Raw genomic sequence first — 14,002 nt, forward strand, 5'->3', positions numbered from 1 at the left:
TCATTGTGCAAGCCTTTAACTGATTGTTTTTACTGCATTAAACGTTGAAACTATCACATTTAATTCAGGTAAAATACAGGAGAAATTTAAACAAAAATATTAACATGGCAAAATATAAAATATATACTATATACAAATGTTTACATAAGGCATTAGGGAGCATGCCTAGAGGTAACGTGCATGAAACTTAAGACATCTTGTACAGTGTAGTGTTAAATAGTGATGGAAAACCAGAAACAAAAAAAAGAATCGCACATGAATCCTTGAAATGTGCCTCTCTCTACTGAGTAACTGATGGCTGTGACTTCTCTGTGTATTTCTTCTGATACTCTGCGAAGACATCAGCGCTTTTGGAGCCGGGAACATGGTGTACAGAAGACAACTCCTTTACAGGGAAATGACTCCACACATCCACTGCAAATTCAAACAAACGTTGTCGCAGATTCAAAAATAAAAGACACGATACAACAATGTGTACCTTTAAATACATTACCTTTGCTCTTTTTATTAGGGCTTTTCTTTTCAGATTCTGACAGAGGTTCATCTAGAATAAATGAAAATTGTTCAGTATAGAGGATGAGAGTTTTTTTTTTTTTTTCTTCCTCTAGATTAGATGAGTGATTCCCAAACTGGGTGACCTGGCATACTAGTGAGAGATGGGGCTGCCAGGTGCCGTTATTTGAAATGGTGCCTTGGCTCAATGACAGTTAGGAAACTTCAGATTAGATCATTACAGTGACTTACCTGAAGAATTTTCGGTGCTCTCTCTCTCACCCGCTGATTCCTCTTCAAAGCTGAAGCTGTTGGGCAAAACACTGAACTTCAAGATATTCTCCTGGATGGGCAAAACTGCCTGGGTTCCAGTTTCCTTCTTTCTGCGGTCATGTTTGAAAGACTTTCTTTGTTGGTCAACAACAGCCTTGTAATTTTGGGAGGCAAATTTCTTTTGTCTGTCTCTAATTGCTTTCATTTTGGCTCCAAGCTTTATTTTAGTTTGAGATAAAGTCCTTTTTGTAGCTGAACCAAATGAGTTTAAGCCACCTTTATCCAGTTTTTGCTTGTCAACCCTTGCATAAACAACTTTCGGCGGTGTTGTTGACTCATTGTGACGATGAATTAAAATACGCTTTTCCTGTGGTTGTGAGCCAAACAGCTTCAGCTGGACAGTTCTCTTGTCTGCCAAGGTTTCCCTATCAGAACCAACAACAATCTTAGTTTTTGAAACATCTTCGACTTCATGTGAATCCAGGTTTTTGTTCATCAACTTCTTCAGGTAAGGAAAAACACTGTTAGCATTGTTACGTCTCTTCCGTTTCCTTTCATCAGTCTCGTGTGCTTTAGGTTTACGGACATCCGTCTGATCTCCAGGCTTTGCACCGCATTGTATTTTTTCAGCATCCAATGGTGACTTTGATGCCATTGGAGCTCGTTCACCATGTTCATCGACGGGTGACATAGGAGTCTCAATTTGATTTTCGGTCCAACAATCCGAACTCCTGCTGCTGCTATCAGTTGACTGGCAACTTTCTGCAGATTTCAGCTGAGCTTTGTTACAACCCTCTTCAATGTCAGGAATGTGGTTGGTAATATTCTCACAATTGGAGATATTTTCTTTGTTAACACTTACAATTGTTGGCTGGCTCTCCTTTGGCTGTTGCTCAAGCAGATCATTTGTTTCTTCGTCGTCATTTAATTCAAAGGTCCCACTGATTTCGTTGCATATTTCAAGCCAATTTATTGTTGGAAGGCTGCTGGTCATTTTCTCCTCACTTTCCGATTCCATGTCTTTGTCCAGTGAATGAGATTGAAGATCAGGTTCCATTGTAAACTGTCGACAGTTCATTTGTTCTTGCTTCTTAGTAAGTTTGCGTCGCTCTTCGTTGCACTGGCATTTATCCTGTAACAGCGTTTTGGAACCAAACATGCTTTCTTTCCACTTTGCAATGCAGCAGAAATGTTGGATGGGACCATCTACTTTCGAGCCGCTTGTAGCATGTAGCTCTTGGACTGGCTCATCTACCACTGCATCCAAAGTATTAGTGACTTCCTCTGGTTGACTAATACTTTGTTTAGTTTGTGACATCGTCACATGGCCTTGCTCAAAGATAGCTTTTGCTTCTTCTGGGGGCAAAACTTCAATCTTGAATAAGTAGAGAGAGTCATGACATTCTTTGTCGACTGTTTCAATGTCAAGTCTGGGAACCTTGGGAAGAGTTTGTGTTGGGATGTTGGTGACTCTTTTAACTGGACCTGGCTGGTTGTCACTCACATTTCTGGAATTATTCGGGCCGAATTCTTTGTCGATATCATCTAGCTGTTGATTTTTATTCAACCATGACGATGTGTAGGGCAGTTCTGTGTAAACCTCTCCATCTTTAAGAACATGAAAGTACTGGAGTTGATCAGCAAACGAGGAGTCCACCTGTGACAGCACAACAGTGTCTTCTCTCCCATAATGGGCACAAAATGAATGAGCACAATTAAGCAAGACCGAATAGGACTTTGTCTTAAGAATACTAACCAAATTTTTAACACTCCCACCCCAAAACATGACCAATAGTTGTTTTCGTAAATCATCATTTTTAGGTGCATTGTGCATCTCAAATCCTTCACCCAACAAAGCCAATTCTTTCAAGGTCCACTTTGTTGTCGGGAGAGCGGACAGTTGAAAAATACTGGCCTTCGCATTTAGCGGCATCTCGTCCTTGTTACTCGCCCACTTGTCTTTTTCTGGAGCTTCAACGTTGACCGGCTGCGGCGCACACGCTCCAATACAATGGCCTTTACTTAGCATGTCATCTGATTGTTTGGTAGCTGATGTGTGCATACTCAGTTCTTCACATAGAGTGTCATCTGCATGTCCGGTAGCTGACACGTGCATACTCAGAGATTTGTTGGACAGCTGAATTTCTCTTTCGAGGGGATTCCTACAATCCTCATTTGTCATCTTGTTCTGTGTGTCCACAGTGGGTACATTAAAGTTGTGTGTTGTGGGACTTTTGCTTGCACAGGTAATCATATTGCAATGTGGCGACAACGGTTGCACAACAGCGACAACTCTTGCAGAACTGGAGTTGTCATTTAGATTATTAGTTGATAATGGCTGTGTGCTATCGGTCACTGATCCAGGGGCCAGTATCAAGTGCGATAGGAGTGGAAGTGATTTTTTCAAACGTGCAACTTTTGAGTCAGCGGTAACCAGTCGTTCGCTCTGTCGTGTTGCAGTTTGTTGATAACTGGATCCCAGCAGAGGTGTCCCAATTATATTATGCCTCATCTCTGCTGCTGGGGAGGAATTTGTTTGACTGCCATCAAATACTGTGGATGAAAATGGCTTTGTTGGCTGATTCAAGCTGGAAACCTGCAAACTTTGTCCAGTAGATGGGGGTCTTACAACAACATTTTTGAGATTGAAGAAAACATTTCCAGTATGGGCAGAAGGATACAATGTGTATTTAGTTTTGTTGACTGCAACGCCTGTGTTGTGCGCAGAAGAGGATTGAGCTCCTCTCTTTGAAACCTCCTGTATCACTTGAAGTGTGGTCGCTGTTGGAAAGGTGACTAATTTAGGTCTCGATGAAACTTTGTTATACGCTTGATGCAAGCCCTCATTCCTGCCATGTTGAAGAGCAGGAGAAGACATGTTACTATTGGATGTAGGTGGTGTTGGTCTGTATTGCAATGTAAATCGTCTCTTCTCGTCCTGATAGCACATCGTTTTTAACATAAGGTCAGACCCACTTTTAATTGATGAATTATTAACAGTATTTTGACATCCATCTCCATGGAAAGGCTGTCCTCCTCCTTGCACATTGCGAGAAGGCTTCTGAATATTAACAAATGTCCTCTGGTAGCCAACATGCTTCCCTCCAGCTGTCTGATGAGAAACTTGTGTGCTTTCCCATTTTGGTGTCGGTCCATTCGAGGGGCCATTTTCGTAAGAAGTTGCACTCTGTTGTGGTTTCACTCCTGGATCCACTGTGTTATGGGTAAGTTGGGCCAGATGTTGTGAGGATGGGTCGAGATTTAGCCACGCCAGGTACATTTTCCCCAGTTTCTTCTAGTCGTGAATTAATGAGAAAAAAAATGCCCTGCAAGAAGAAATCACAATATAAAATGTGTTAAGAAGTTAACAAAGATGTGTAAATTGTAAACAAAGTTGCAGTCTTCATGTCAAAGCGTTCTAGAAAAAATTTATTCTGGGAAATATGCATATGAAATTTCCTTCACCACAAAACAGAAAATGCCTAATATATCCCCTGTACATGCTCCCCCAAAAAAATCCCAAAGTTCACGTTTCATACGACTCAGGCCCTGAAGACAGCTGTTTGACGATATTTTGTTATACATATAGCGCCATCTAGTGGTTACAACAAATGTCTTGCTTTACATTTCAACATACTGTGCCAATGATATTGAGCAGCTCCAAATGAAATTTGGTCTGTTAGGCCTCAAGACGTCGCTCAAGGTTTGTAAGAAAAAAAAAAAATGTTGACATTTCAGCACAGGGCATGCCTGTGGCGGTGTGGCGAATTTTTATCATTCGCCATTACATCACAAGCTGTTGTGACTTCACTCCAGATGGTCATATCTTTTCAAAATTTCACACTTGATCACAGTCCCCACTTAAAACTCATTCACTGCCAGCTCTCCCAGTTAACATGGATATTTGACTTCTAAAGCCGTCAATGGCAGTGAATGTGATAAGGCATCGATGGGAAAAAAAATATTCATACTAACAGCGCCACCTACTGCCACAAGGAAATCACATTTCATACTTTGTTCTCCACCTAGCAGTTTAATCCGATGGACCTAATATATGCTTAGAAGACAGTTACGGCCTTCATAATGTCACAATACAAAGTTTGAGAGTTTCCGACAAACGCTGTTGCCGTGGCGAGAAGCTGTTCGCCACGCTGTTCGCCCAAAAACCACAGTTTTTTGTTTCTAAACATGCATGCAAACTCATAAAACGTACACACTTCAAGCCTGGCAAACACTACTATTTTACAGGTTTTTTGTGCAATGCCTGCGACCCTATTGAGAAATATTTTAAAGGCTTATTGTGCAATTTTTTTTAAAAATGGCTCAGTAGCGCCCCCTACAATTTTTCCAACAAAGCAGCCCCAGCTGTACGTTTCACCTAGGTCTACCAACATTGGGAGGCATATGTAACAGAGCACCTACAAAAAAAGTCTCTTGGAGCCATATCCGAAACCCAACAGGAAGTCAACCATTTTTTTAATTTACTTTTAAATTCTGACCTATTTTTTCCCCTTTCACAGCCGTCATATTTTTATGAACTCCTCCTACAGATTTTTTTTCCGATCGACTTCAAACTTTGGGTGTCTCATCTAACGATATTGAAGATGAAAAGTTATTCAAAGATTTCCATATGGTCTAATGCTGTTGCTGTGGAACATGCTGTTCACCACTCTGTTGTGTTGCGCTGCGAAGTGAAATTAAAATGATATATGTTTTTACGCAAATACAAATCTGAAAAGTGTGGCACGCATTTCTATTCAATTGATCCACAATGTGCCAGTACCCCAACGTGGCCAGGGGTGCGAGGGCCCTTAACTCATTCCCTGCCAATGCCTTCCAAAGACGTCATTCAAAATTAGGCTATTCCCTGCCAATGCCGCCTAAATACGTCAATGGCGTTTTTTTAACTGGGATGGATGAGGGAGGGTCTTGTGCAGTTTATGTGAGATCGTCAAGTCTCTGGATAACTGCAATGAGGAATGGCACCCTGTGGAGGGCAACAATGCCTTGAGGTGAACGTCTCTCCCTCAGAGGAAGAAGAAGGAGGAGCCGGGATGGAGGATACAATAAGAAAAGCTAAGCATAATGGCGGAAAAGAAAGAAGACATTTTTTTTTTTTTTTTAAATCTTAGAAAAAAAAGCTTTTGGTTGTACAAATTTATTGCGCCAACGCAAGAAAATTTTTCCTGTGGTCGACAGGAATGACGCCTTAGATCATGCAGGGAAATAAAGGATGACGCGCCGAGCCTTTGTTGCAAAGCTATCGCCCCAAAATGCCGGGGCCGTATGGCGAGATGCTCTCGGTCGCTTGCCGGCTGATCGTCTGCCGACCAGGAACTGAGTAAATGATATCCGGAATCGTGATGAGTGAACTCCCTCTGGATCGCCTGGAAGCAGCAGAGCTTCATCCCGAGCTTCCGCAGAATGACAATGGAGACGAAGGTAACTCGTTTCCAGCGAGAGTTGGCTACATTTAGCGAGCAAACACAACTCCTTCAATCCTTGTTACATAAACCTCATTTAATCCCACTAGTTCACGTTACAATGTAACATTTGTCGCCAGTGCTGATTTGAATTTTTCATTTCCAGATTGTCCATCTTGCAGTAATTCAACACCCGCGAGTTGAACGTCTTTTAAGATTGCGACAAAGGTACCGTATTTTCACGATCATAAGGCGCACCGTATTAAAAGGCGCAGTCTCAGTTACAGGGTCTAATTCTGTATTTAACACATACATAAGGCGCAGGCATGGTAAAACATACGCTAGCATAAAACATACGGTAGCATGCATGCATGCTACAACAATGTTTTTAAAAAGGCAGCGGGAGCAAAACTGAGTTTGGTTGTACTTTATTGAAGTATTTAACAATGTACTCACGTTATTTTTTGATCAATCCTCATCCACAAATCCATCAAAGTCCTCATCTTCTGTATCCGAAATGAACAGCTGGGCAAGTTCTCCATCAAACACGCCAGGTTCCCTCTTGGAGTCAGTCTCGTTGCCGTGCGGCTCCTCAGAAATCATGCCGGCTTTTACGAAAGCTCGCACAACAGTGCGAGCAGACACTTTAGCCCAAGCATCCACAATCCATTCACAAATTGTGGCGTAACTCGCTGCCTCCTAGTCTTAGTAAAGCTGTGTTCGCCATCTGTCATCCATCGCTCCGACGGCGCTCGCAATTTCACTTTGAACGCCCTGTTTACACGGATGTCCGGCGGTTGGAGTTCCTTCGTCAAGCCTCCCAGAATGATGGCAAGGTCCAAGTTATTGCACTCAGTCGAATGGTGACTGGAGGGACGGTTCTCCCGGCTGTTCTTTTCTCATTAATCCATTGCCCGAGTTGGTCTTCCAACTCGGGCCACCTCGCCGTGTTTACGCGGAAACTCAACTTCGTCTTCTTGACTTGGCGAAGCTCGTTTTCCTGCTTCCTCCACTTGCGAACCATGTATTTGTTGATCTTGAATTCTCTCGCGGCTGCTCGATTCCCATGTTCCTTCGCGTAACTGATAGCTTGCAGTTTAAACTGTGCTTTGTAAGCGTGTCTCTTCGTAGGTGCCATTTTCGGCGTCCTGAGCCAAACCGATGTTGTTTTTCACAACGCAAATACAATATACCTACTGGGGGCGTGCCTTTAGCGTCCTCCTTCACACGCACCCTTCCCCCTTTAACCTCCGCATGCTGTCCTCAGTCACGTCCACCTGTCCTCTATATTAAGCAGCCTGTCGGCAGGAAATGCCGACAGGGACCTTGGCGATCCGATCCCCGGCTACAGAAGCTGGCTCTAGGGACGTGGAATGTCACCTCTCTGGCAGCGAAGGAGCCCGACCTGGTGTGTGAGGTCGAGAAGTTCCGACTACATATAGTCGGACTCTCCTCTACAAACAGCTTGGGCTTTGGTACCAGTCCTCTCGAGAGGGGTTGGACTCTCTTCCACTCTGGAGTGGCCCACGGTGAGAGGCGCCGAGCAGGTCTGGGTATACTTATTTTCTCCCGGCTCGGCGCTTGTACGTTAGGGTTCACCCCAGTGGACGAGAGGGTAGCCTCCCTCCGCTTTCGGGTGGGGGTGACGGGTCCTGACTGTTGTTTGTGCCTATGCACCAAACAGCAGTTCAGAGTACCCACCCTTTTTGTAGTCCTTGGAGGGGGTGCTGGAGAGCGCTGCCGCTGGGGACTCCATCATTCTGCGGGGGGACTTCAATGCTCACGTAGTCAATGACAGTGAGACCTGGAAGGGCGTGATTGGGAGGAACGGCCCCCCCCGATCAGAACCCGAGCGGTGTTCTGTTATTGGACTTCTGTGCTCATCATGGATTGTCCATCACAAACATCATGTTCAAGTATAAGGGTCTCCACACATGCACTTGGCACCAGGACACCCTAGGTTGCAGTTCGATGATCGACTTTGTGGTCCGAGTTCGGTGAGGCCATGGAAAAAGACTTCCGGACGGCTTCGAGGAAATTCTGGTCCACGATCCGGCGTGGTAAAGAAGGAGCTAAGCCGAAAGGCGAAGGTCTCGATTTACCGGTCGATCTACGTTCCTACCCTCACCTATGGTCACGAGCTGTGGGTCGTGACCGAGAGAACGAAATCCCGGATACAAGCGGCCGATATGAGTTTCCTCCGCAGGGTGTCCGGGCTCTCCCTTAGAGATAGGGTGAGAAGCTCGGTCATCAAATGAAAAGTCATTGCTTGCAGACAATTGTGATTGCGTTTTATGCATTAACTGGATCTGCTTCTATTAAGTTGCAATTCATAATTACACTTTGTAAATAGCACATTTATTCAGTTCACCCTTGGTAAAATAGAATTTTTGGGGTTACATTTCTTTTTTATTATTAGCCATCATTTACTCTTGTTTCAAGATTGACTTTGCACTGAACAGTGTTACATATTGTTTGTTGAAAAGTAGTGCAATAAAAATAAAGATTTGTCCCTAACGAGGAATAATCGTGATTACTAATTGGGATTACAATATTGATCATAATATTTGTGATTATTATTTTGGCCATTATCATGCAGCAGCACTACATGAATGTATTTTTCTTTTTTCAATTTCTATTATTTTAATATATCATGATTTTACTTGTTACGTATTTATTTTCTCGCCATTTTTTTTAAGTTATACTTAAAGTTGAGTTTTGGTAGTTGAATAAATACATATTTTTAAATATATGAATAATAATGTTTATTAATCGTGATTTCAATATCAAACAAAATGATCATTATTATTATTTTTCCATAATCGGACAGCCCTAGCGTCCTCTCCCCCTTCACATTGCGCAGGCACGCAAGACCTGCTAAGCAAGCCCAAACAAACATGTCAGATCATATAGCCAATAGCACTCACCATAAATCAATTGAAAAATTTACAGCTAATCTATATCGGCAGATCTCACTCAAGGATTATCGGTACCGGAATCGGCAGCATAAAACGCTGATCGGAGCGCCACTAATTATACACAAAGTGCACATCATCAAGACACAAGATAAAGCATTGTTGGAATTTCAATGCTAAGTAGATATAATAATTTTGTAATTGATTTATTCTTTTACGCATTACTATTAATTTGTGCAATTGCAATGGCTTGATTTGAGTGAGGTTAATACAGTTAACGCCATGAATGGAATTGTACGAATAATTCCTAAAAGGGGCTTAAATAATACCGCATAAAAACGCTAAAGACGAAATAATCACTAAAACTGAACGTATTATATCATGAATATACGGGGCCAGTACAAGTTCTGACAGGGGCCCCCACAAGGCTTAACGTCGGCCCCTGATGACCCAGTGCCAACCCTGATATGGCGCTACAGTCCGCAATCTCCATGGATTTCCTTCAATTCCTTTGTGAAAGCAATCAAATGCACGGGCGTTTCCGTTGCTGTAGTGTAAAACAAGTAATAAAATAAAAATAAAAAAAACAGGCGAAATCACGCTTGTCTCGTTTGTTCGTGGTGACAACATATGCTAATTGTTTTCACCATTTCATTTGAATGCCTCAGCATTGCTTTGACATTGTGGTCACTTTTATGCCACTGTCTCTGTGTCCGTGTAAAAAAAAAAAAAAAAAAGAAAAAAAACCAGCGGGTGAATATCCACATTACTCCACCTAAACGTGCCTAACTTTCTTTAAAAGTAACATTTGCTTACCGTTTCCACAGAGCTCGGTCAACTTAAGGTAAAGAGCACCGAGTAAAGGAATCGCAGCCGTTGTTTTTTTGAAGCGAAAATCCATCCATGCACCTTTAAAACGTGCCGCCAACGGCCCCGCTGTTCCCTTCTTCGCCTCCTTGCCTGCAGGACTGCTTCGCTTTCGCTTCCGTTTTTCTTGCGCATGCGTGTGACGTCACATTTCGTCTCAACACATAGATATAACTCACCACTAGAGACAACCTCGGCAGATTTAGCCGCCATCTTTAACCAGGACTCCACAGTCATTTCCTCCATTCACTTGCATTGAGGTAAGGTTGTTTGGCTCCAGTAAATTCATCCTAACTCGTTGAATACTGCAAACAATGTGGGCACGGCAAATCAAGAGGTCATTCTCTGGAAACGGAAATGAGGTAGAGGTAGAGGCCAGGGGTAAAGACTGTGGGGTTAATGCCATGGACGGGGGGCACTTCCAGCAAAAAAATTCTGCCACTGCAAGTACATACGGGGCCCACAGTCGCCATGGTGTTAGGGTTACATTTTTGTAAACACTACCTGCCAGTCAATGCCACGGCATGCTCCCGAAGTAAAAGGAAACGGTTCAAGTTTCAGCGAACAAAAAGCACTGCTGTCGATAATTGATGCGTGCCTTTGTCATTATTGTTTCATGTGCCCCTTTGTGTGAGGCTTCTATACTATTAGCCCGTGGGAACGGCAGCCACACAAGCACGCGACACCGCTTAAGCAAAGCGTAGGGCAAAGTGAAAAGCGACGAGGAGAACTTTTCCGATCGCGTAAACATTATGAAGACAATTATAAAAACAAAACAAAAATATATTGCGGCACATTGCCAACTCTATTTTGGAGCTTTTGGATGATAAAGGCAGACTTGGAGCAGTGGCGGTTCTGAGACTGGGCTTGGCTCTCCCCCAAAATTGATGACACTCTTCTTATACTGTAGTTTGCATTTTATGTTTACACTTTTGCAATGTTCACTACCTTGTTACCGGGATAAAGTTTTTTTTGCCCAAATTGCATCTTTGTTGTTTTTTTTGGGGGGGGGAATATTTTATGTAACCGTATTATATTTCGACTTGGAGTCATTGCAATAAATAATAAGAAAAATAAACAATTCAGTAAAACATTTATTGACGGGAATAAAAGTGATGACAGCAGTGCATTATTGATACTGTACCTATTGTCAGATTTCGCTTATCCGCAGGACTAATCGGGAGAAACGTCCTGACCGACTCTCCGTTTAAAGGGTCAAGCGCCCCCCTTTTCCCTTACCGCCACCAACAGCGTACGCGCAAGGGGACGAGGAGCTGTTAAGCCGGTGTCGAGATGAATTCGTCTCGGTGTGCTAACTGCCTTTAGTTTTACGGAGCCAATCCGATCTGCGAGTCACTGATGGTGTAGTGGTACACTCGCCTGACTTTGGTGCAGGCAGCGTGGGTTCAGTTCCCACTCAGTGACGGTGTGAATGTGGGTACGAATGGTTGTCTGTGTCTATATGTGCCCTGCGACTGACTGGCGACCAGTTCAGGGTGTAGTCTGCCTTTCGCCCGAAGTCAGCTGGGATAGGCTCCAGCGCCCCGCGACCCTAACCAGGATAAGCGGTGTTGAAAATGGATGGATGGAATCCGATCTGCCCTCACTTATCACCCCTGGATGAGTAACCGCACCGAGTGAAAGGGTAATAATGTGAGTGCTCCATTTTTACAGCAGCTTAATCCCTATAAATCGTTTTGCACTTGTTATAGACCTAGTAAATTTAACAATCCTTGTTAGGACCGTACGGATTTGTTTTTGTATTAAGCCGAAGTGATATAGATGAGTTACTTTTTTTGGGATAGTGATACAACCCGGTGTTATTGGTTTCGTCGACGTTCAATCACTTATAAGAGGTTGAGTGATAAAAATGAGACAACTTCTCATTTTAAGAATGACAAAGATAGAAAAGAATTTAAGCAAGGTATTTATTTCAGTGATTACTTAAGGTTAAAATGATAATATGACAGTAAGGGTTTGTAATATAAAATAAACAATAATAAGAATAACACAAATGAAAAGAAGTAGAAGTAGTTTAAAAGTAATAAATCATAAAACAAGTATTACCTTTTGAGTGAGCTTTAAGGAGTGATCAAGTCCTACGGAGCCGTAATGCCAATTAATAATAAGATAATTTGGAATATAAGAATCCCTGGACAGCTGACTAGCTCTCTTCCCTATCCACGCAATGTCAATGGCGGTTCTATTAGTTACCTTATTATAATATTCTTTTAGTCTTACCCAATTAAAGAGGGAGATTAAAAAATGAAGTGCTATTCCAAGTAGCCTGATGAATTCCTCCTGCCAGCATGTCCTTGTAATTGCGAGAGAAAAAGCGTGTGTCTCCCCATCCTCGAGAGAATAAGGAGCCCCGTTTATCAGCGTGTGAGGCTTTTATAAACTTGGTTTTCAGAAACTCCCTTTTCTAAAAATAATCCTTTGTTTACGCTGTCCTGATACGACCCGAGTGTGAAAGTACCTTTCACTTCCACTTCTCAGCGTGTCCTGATTTGACCTGAGTGAAAAGTACCTTGGTTTTCAGAAAATCCCTTTTCTAAAAATAATCCTTTGTTTACACTGTCCTGATACGACCTGAGTGTGAAAGTACCTTTCACTTTCACTTCTCAGCGTTGTTTTGTTCTGCCTTGACCTCTTATTTGCTCACCCAAATAGGTTCTCAGTAAATACATTCAACTACAAGCACATTTCATATGTCTTGAACTCAACCAATACGTTTCATTACACCATGTTAATGTCAATACATGTGTATATGTTAAATGTCAAATAATTGTATATACATTCATGTGAATACAATTCTCTCATGCATTCAACAGGTTCGTTCTCTCTTTGTAGTACATCTTGTGCTGCGTTGCCTGAGAGAGACACTCTTACACAGGTTACAGTTTTTGCATAAAAGCTGTTCCAAAGCATAGTCATACAAAAGTAAGAATAATGTATAACAGCCTTACTAGGCTTGATGTACTTTTTGTCAATGATTTCCAAAAGAACATCTGAGTTATAACATCAAAGAGAACATGAAAATTATCTCAAGGATATAAAATCAAACAAATGGTCATAAGCGGTTGACTTCAGTATGTGTTTGTTTACTATGATAGGGGGTTTAATAGTATTAAGATATTTAAGAAGACTTATGCTTGACCTGGCGACTCATACTCATGATCTAAATTTGGTTTGGCGACCTCCGGTGGTTGAACCAGGAATTGAAACTGGGGCTAAGCTCAATCATGAACCCAGCTACATAAGCCAATTACCACCTTTTGTTTCATCGCTTCATGTGGCTTGGCAGCCCACTTGACACTATTTACACTATGAACATTTTAAGATAGAGCAGGATCATTTCATAGTATGGCCTCGTGACATTTGCAGTGTGTCCCCTACTCATTTTCATCTGCCTGTCTTGGGCATCCAGTTGGGTGTTCCTGACAGGCAAGCCGCCATTATGATCATCACCATTACGTCGATCCGGGTGTTCTGCATATCTCGGTCCTCAGAACTGTGACGTAAATGTGCTAACCAGTTGGCCACCATGCCGCCTGAGGTAGTAGTACCAATATAAATATAAATCATGATTATATGGACAATGAATGCATCCATCCATATCCTCATCACCCTTCTACCAATATACTCACTCTGTCTCCTCTGGTCGTGTGCAAACCATCCAAGTCTGCTCTCTCTAACTTTGTCTCCAAAACGCCTCATGTGAGAGCCTGACCATGCAAAATATTTGTTGATCTGGTGATTTGCTGAAGTGCCCTATGTGATAAGAAAATTAAGTTTGTTAGTCGCACCAAGTCATATTTTGACATCAGTCTCATTTGGTTATGAGGTTAGCTGTACTATATTTACTTGCCATCACTTTATTTTTTGGTAAAGAGGTAAAATCGTTCTAATTTGAATTTATGATTATGTGTTACTAACAATAGAATTGGAGAAATCACAATAAAACAAATTCAAATGTAAATAGTGACCCTAAAGCCAAACAAAATGAATTTGGGAAGCTGGTTATCCTTC

General features: G+C 42.3%; 2 protein-coding genes and 1 long non-coding RNA gene across 8 annotated transcripts in view; 1 reads left to right on the plus strand and 2 right to left on the minus strand.

Annotated features, from left to right (window-relative positions):
- si:ch211-106e7.2 (uncharacterized) lies at positions 1-10,092 on the minus strand. Its single transcript, XM_061772437.1, has 4 exons — positions 9,920-10,092; positions 745-4,091; positions 494-544; positions 1-414 (listed from the first exon to the last, which is right to left on the minus strand). The coding sequence occupies exons 2-4, from the start codon at positions 4,043-4,045 to the stop codon at positions 281-283; spliced, it is 3,486 nt and encodes a 1,161-aa protein (XP_061628421.1). The 5' UTR covers positions 4,046-4,091; positions 9,920-10,092; the 3' UTR covers positions 1-280.
- The window catches only part of LOC133477591 (uncharacterized), a 15,134-nt gene continuing 6,402 nt past the window's right edge, over positions 5,271-14,002 (plus strand). Inside the window, exons 1-2 of the long non-coding RNA XR_009788415.1 lie at positions 5,271-6,207; positions 6,355-6,416. This is a non-coding gene — a long non-coding RNA (uncharacterized LOC133477591). The remainder of the gene's footprint in view (positions 6,208-6,354; positions 6,417-14,002) is intronic.
- Positions 11,892-14,002, minus strand: part of slc41a2a (solute carrier family 41 member 2a) — a 22,343-nt gene continuing 20,232 nt past the window's right edge. For 5 of the 6 annotated variants that reach the window (XM_061772443.1, XM_061772449.1, XM_061772447.1 and 2 more), the window contains 2 exons: positions 13,621-13,744; positions 11,892-13,524 (listed from right to left, as the gene is read on the minus strand). In XM_061772443.1, coding sequence (XP_061628427.1) covers positions 13,376-13,524; positions 13,621-13,744 — 273 coding nt within the window. In that variant the 3' untranslated portion in view covers positions 11,892-13,375. The remainder of the gene's footprint in view (positions 13,525-13,620; positions 13,745-14,002) is intronic. The other variant, XM_061772450.1, reaches the window with a different exon arrangement.

This window comes from Phyllopteryx taeniolatus, chromosome 5 (assembly GCF_024500385.1).
Source record: "Phyllopteryx taeniolatus isolate TA_2022b chromosome 5, UOR_Ptae_1.2, whole genome shotgun sequence".
NCBI lineage: Eukaryota > Metazoa > Chordata > Actinopteri > Syngnathiformes > Syngnathidae > Phyllopteryx > Phyllopteryx taeniolatus.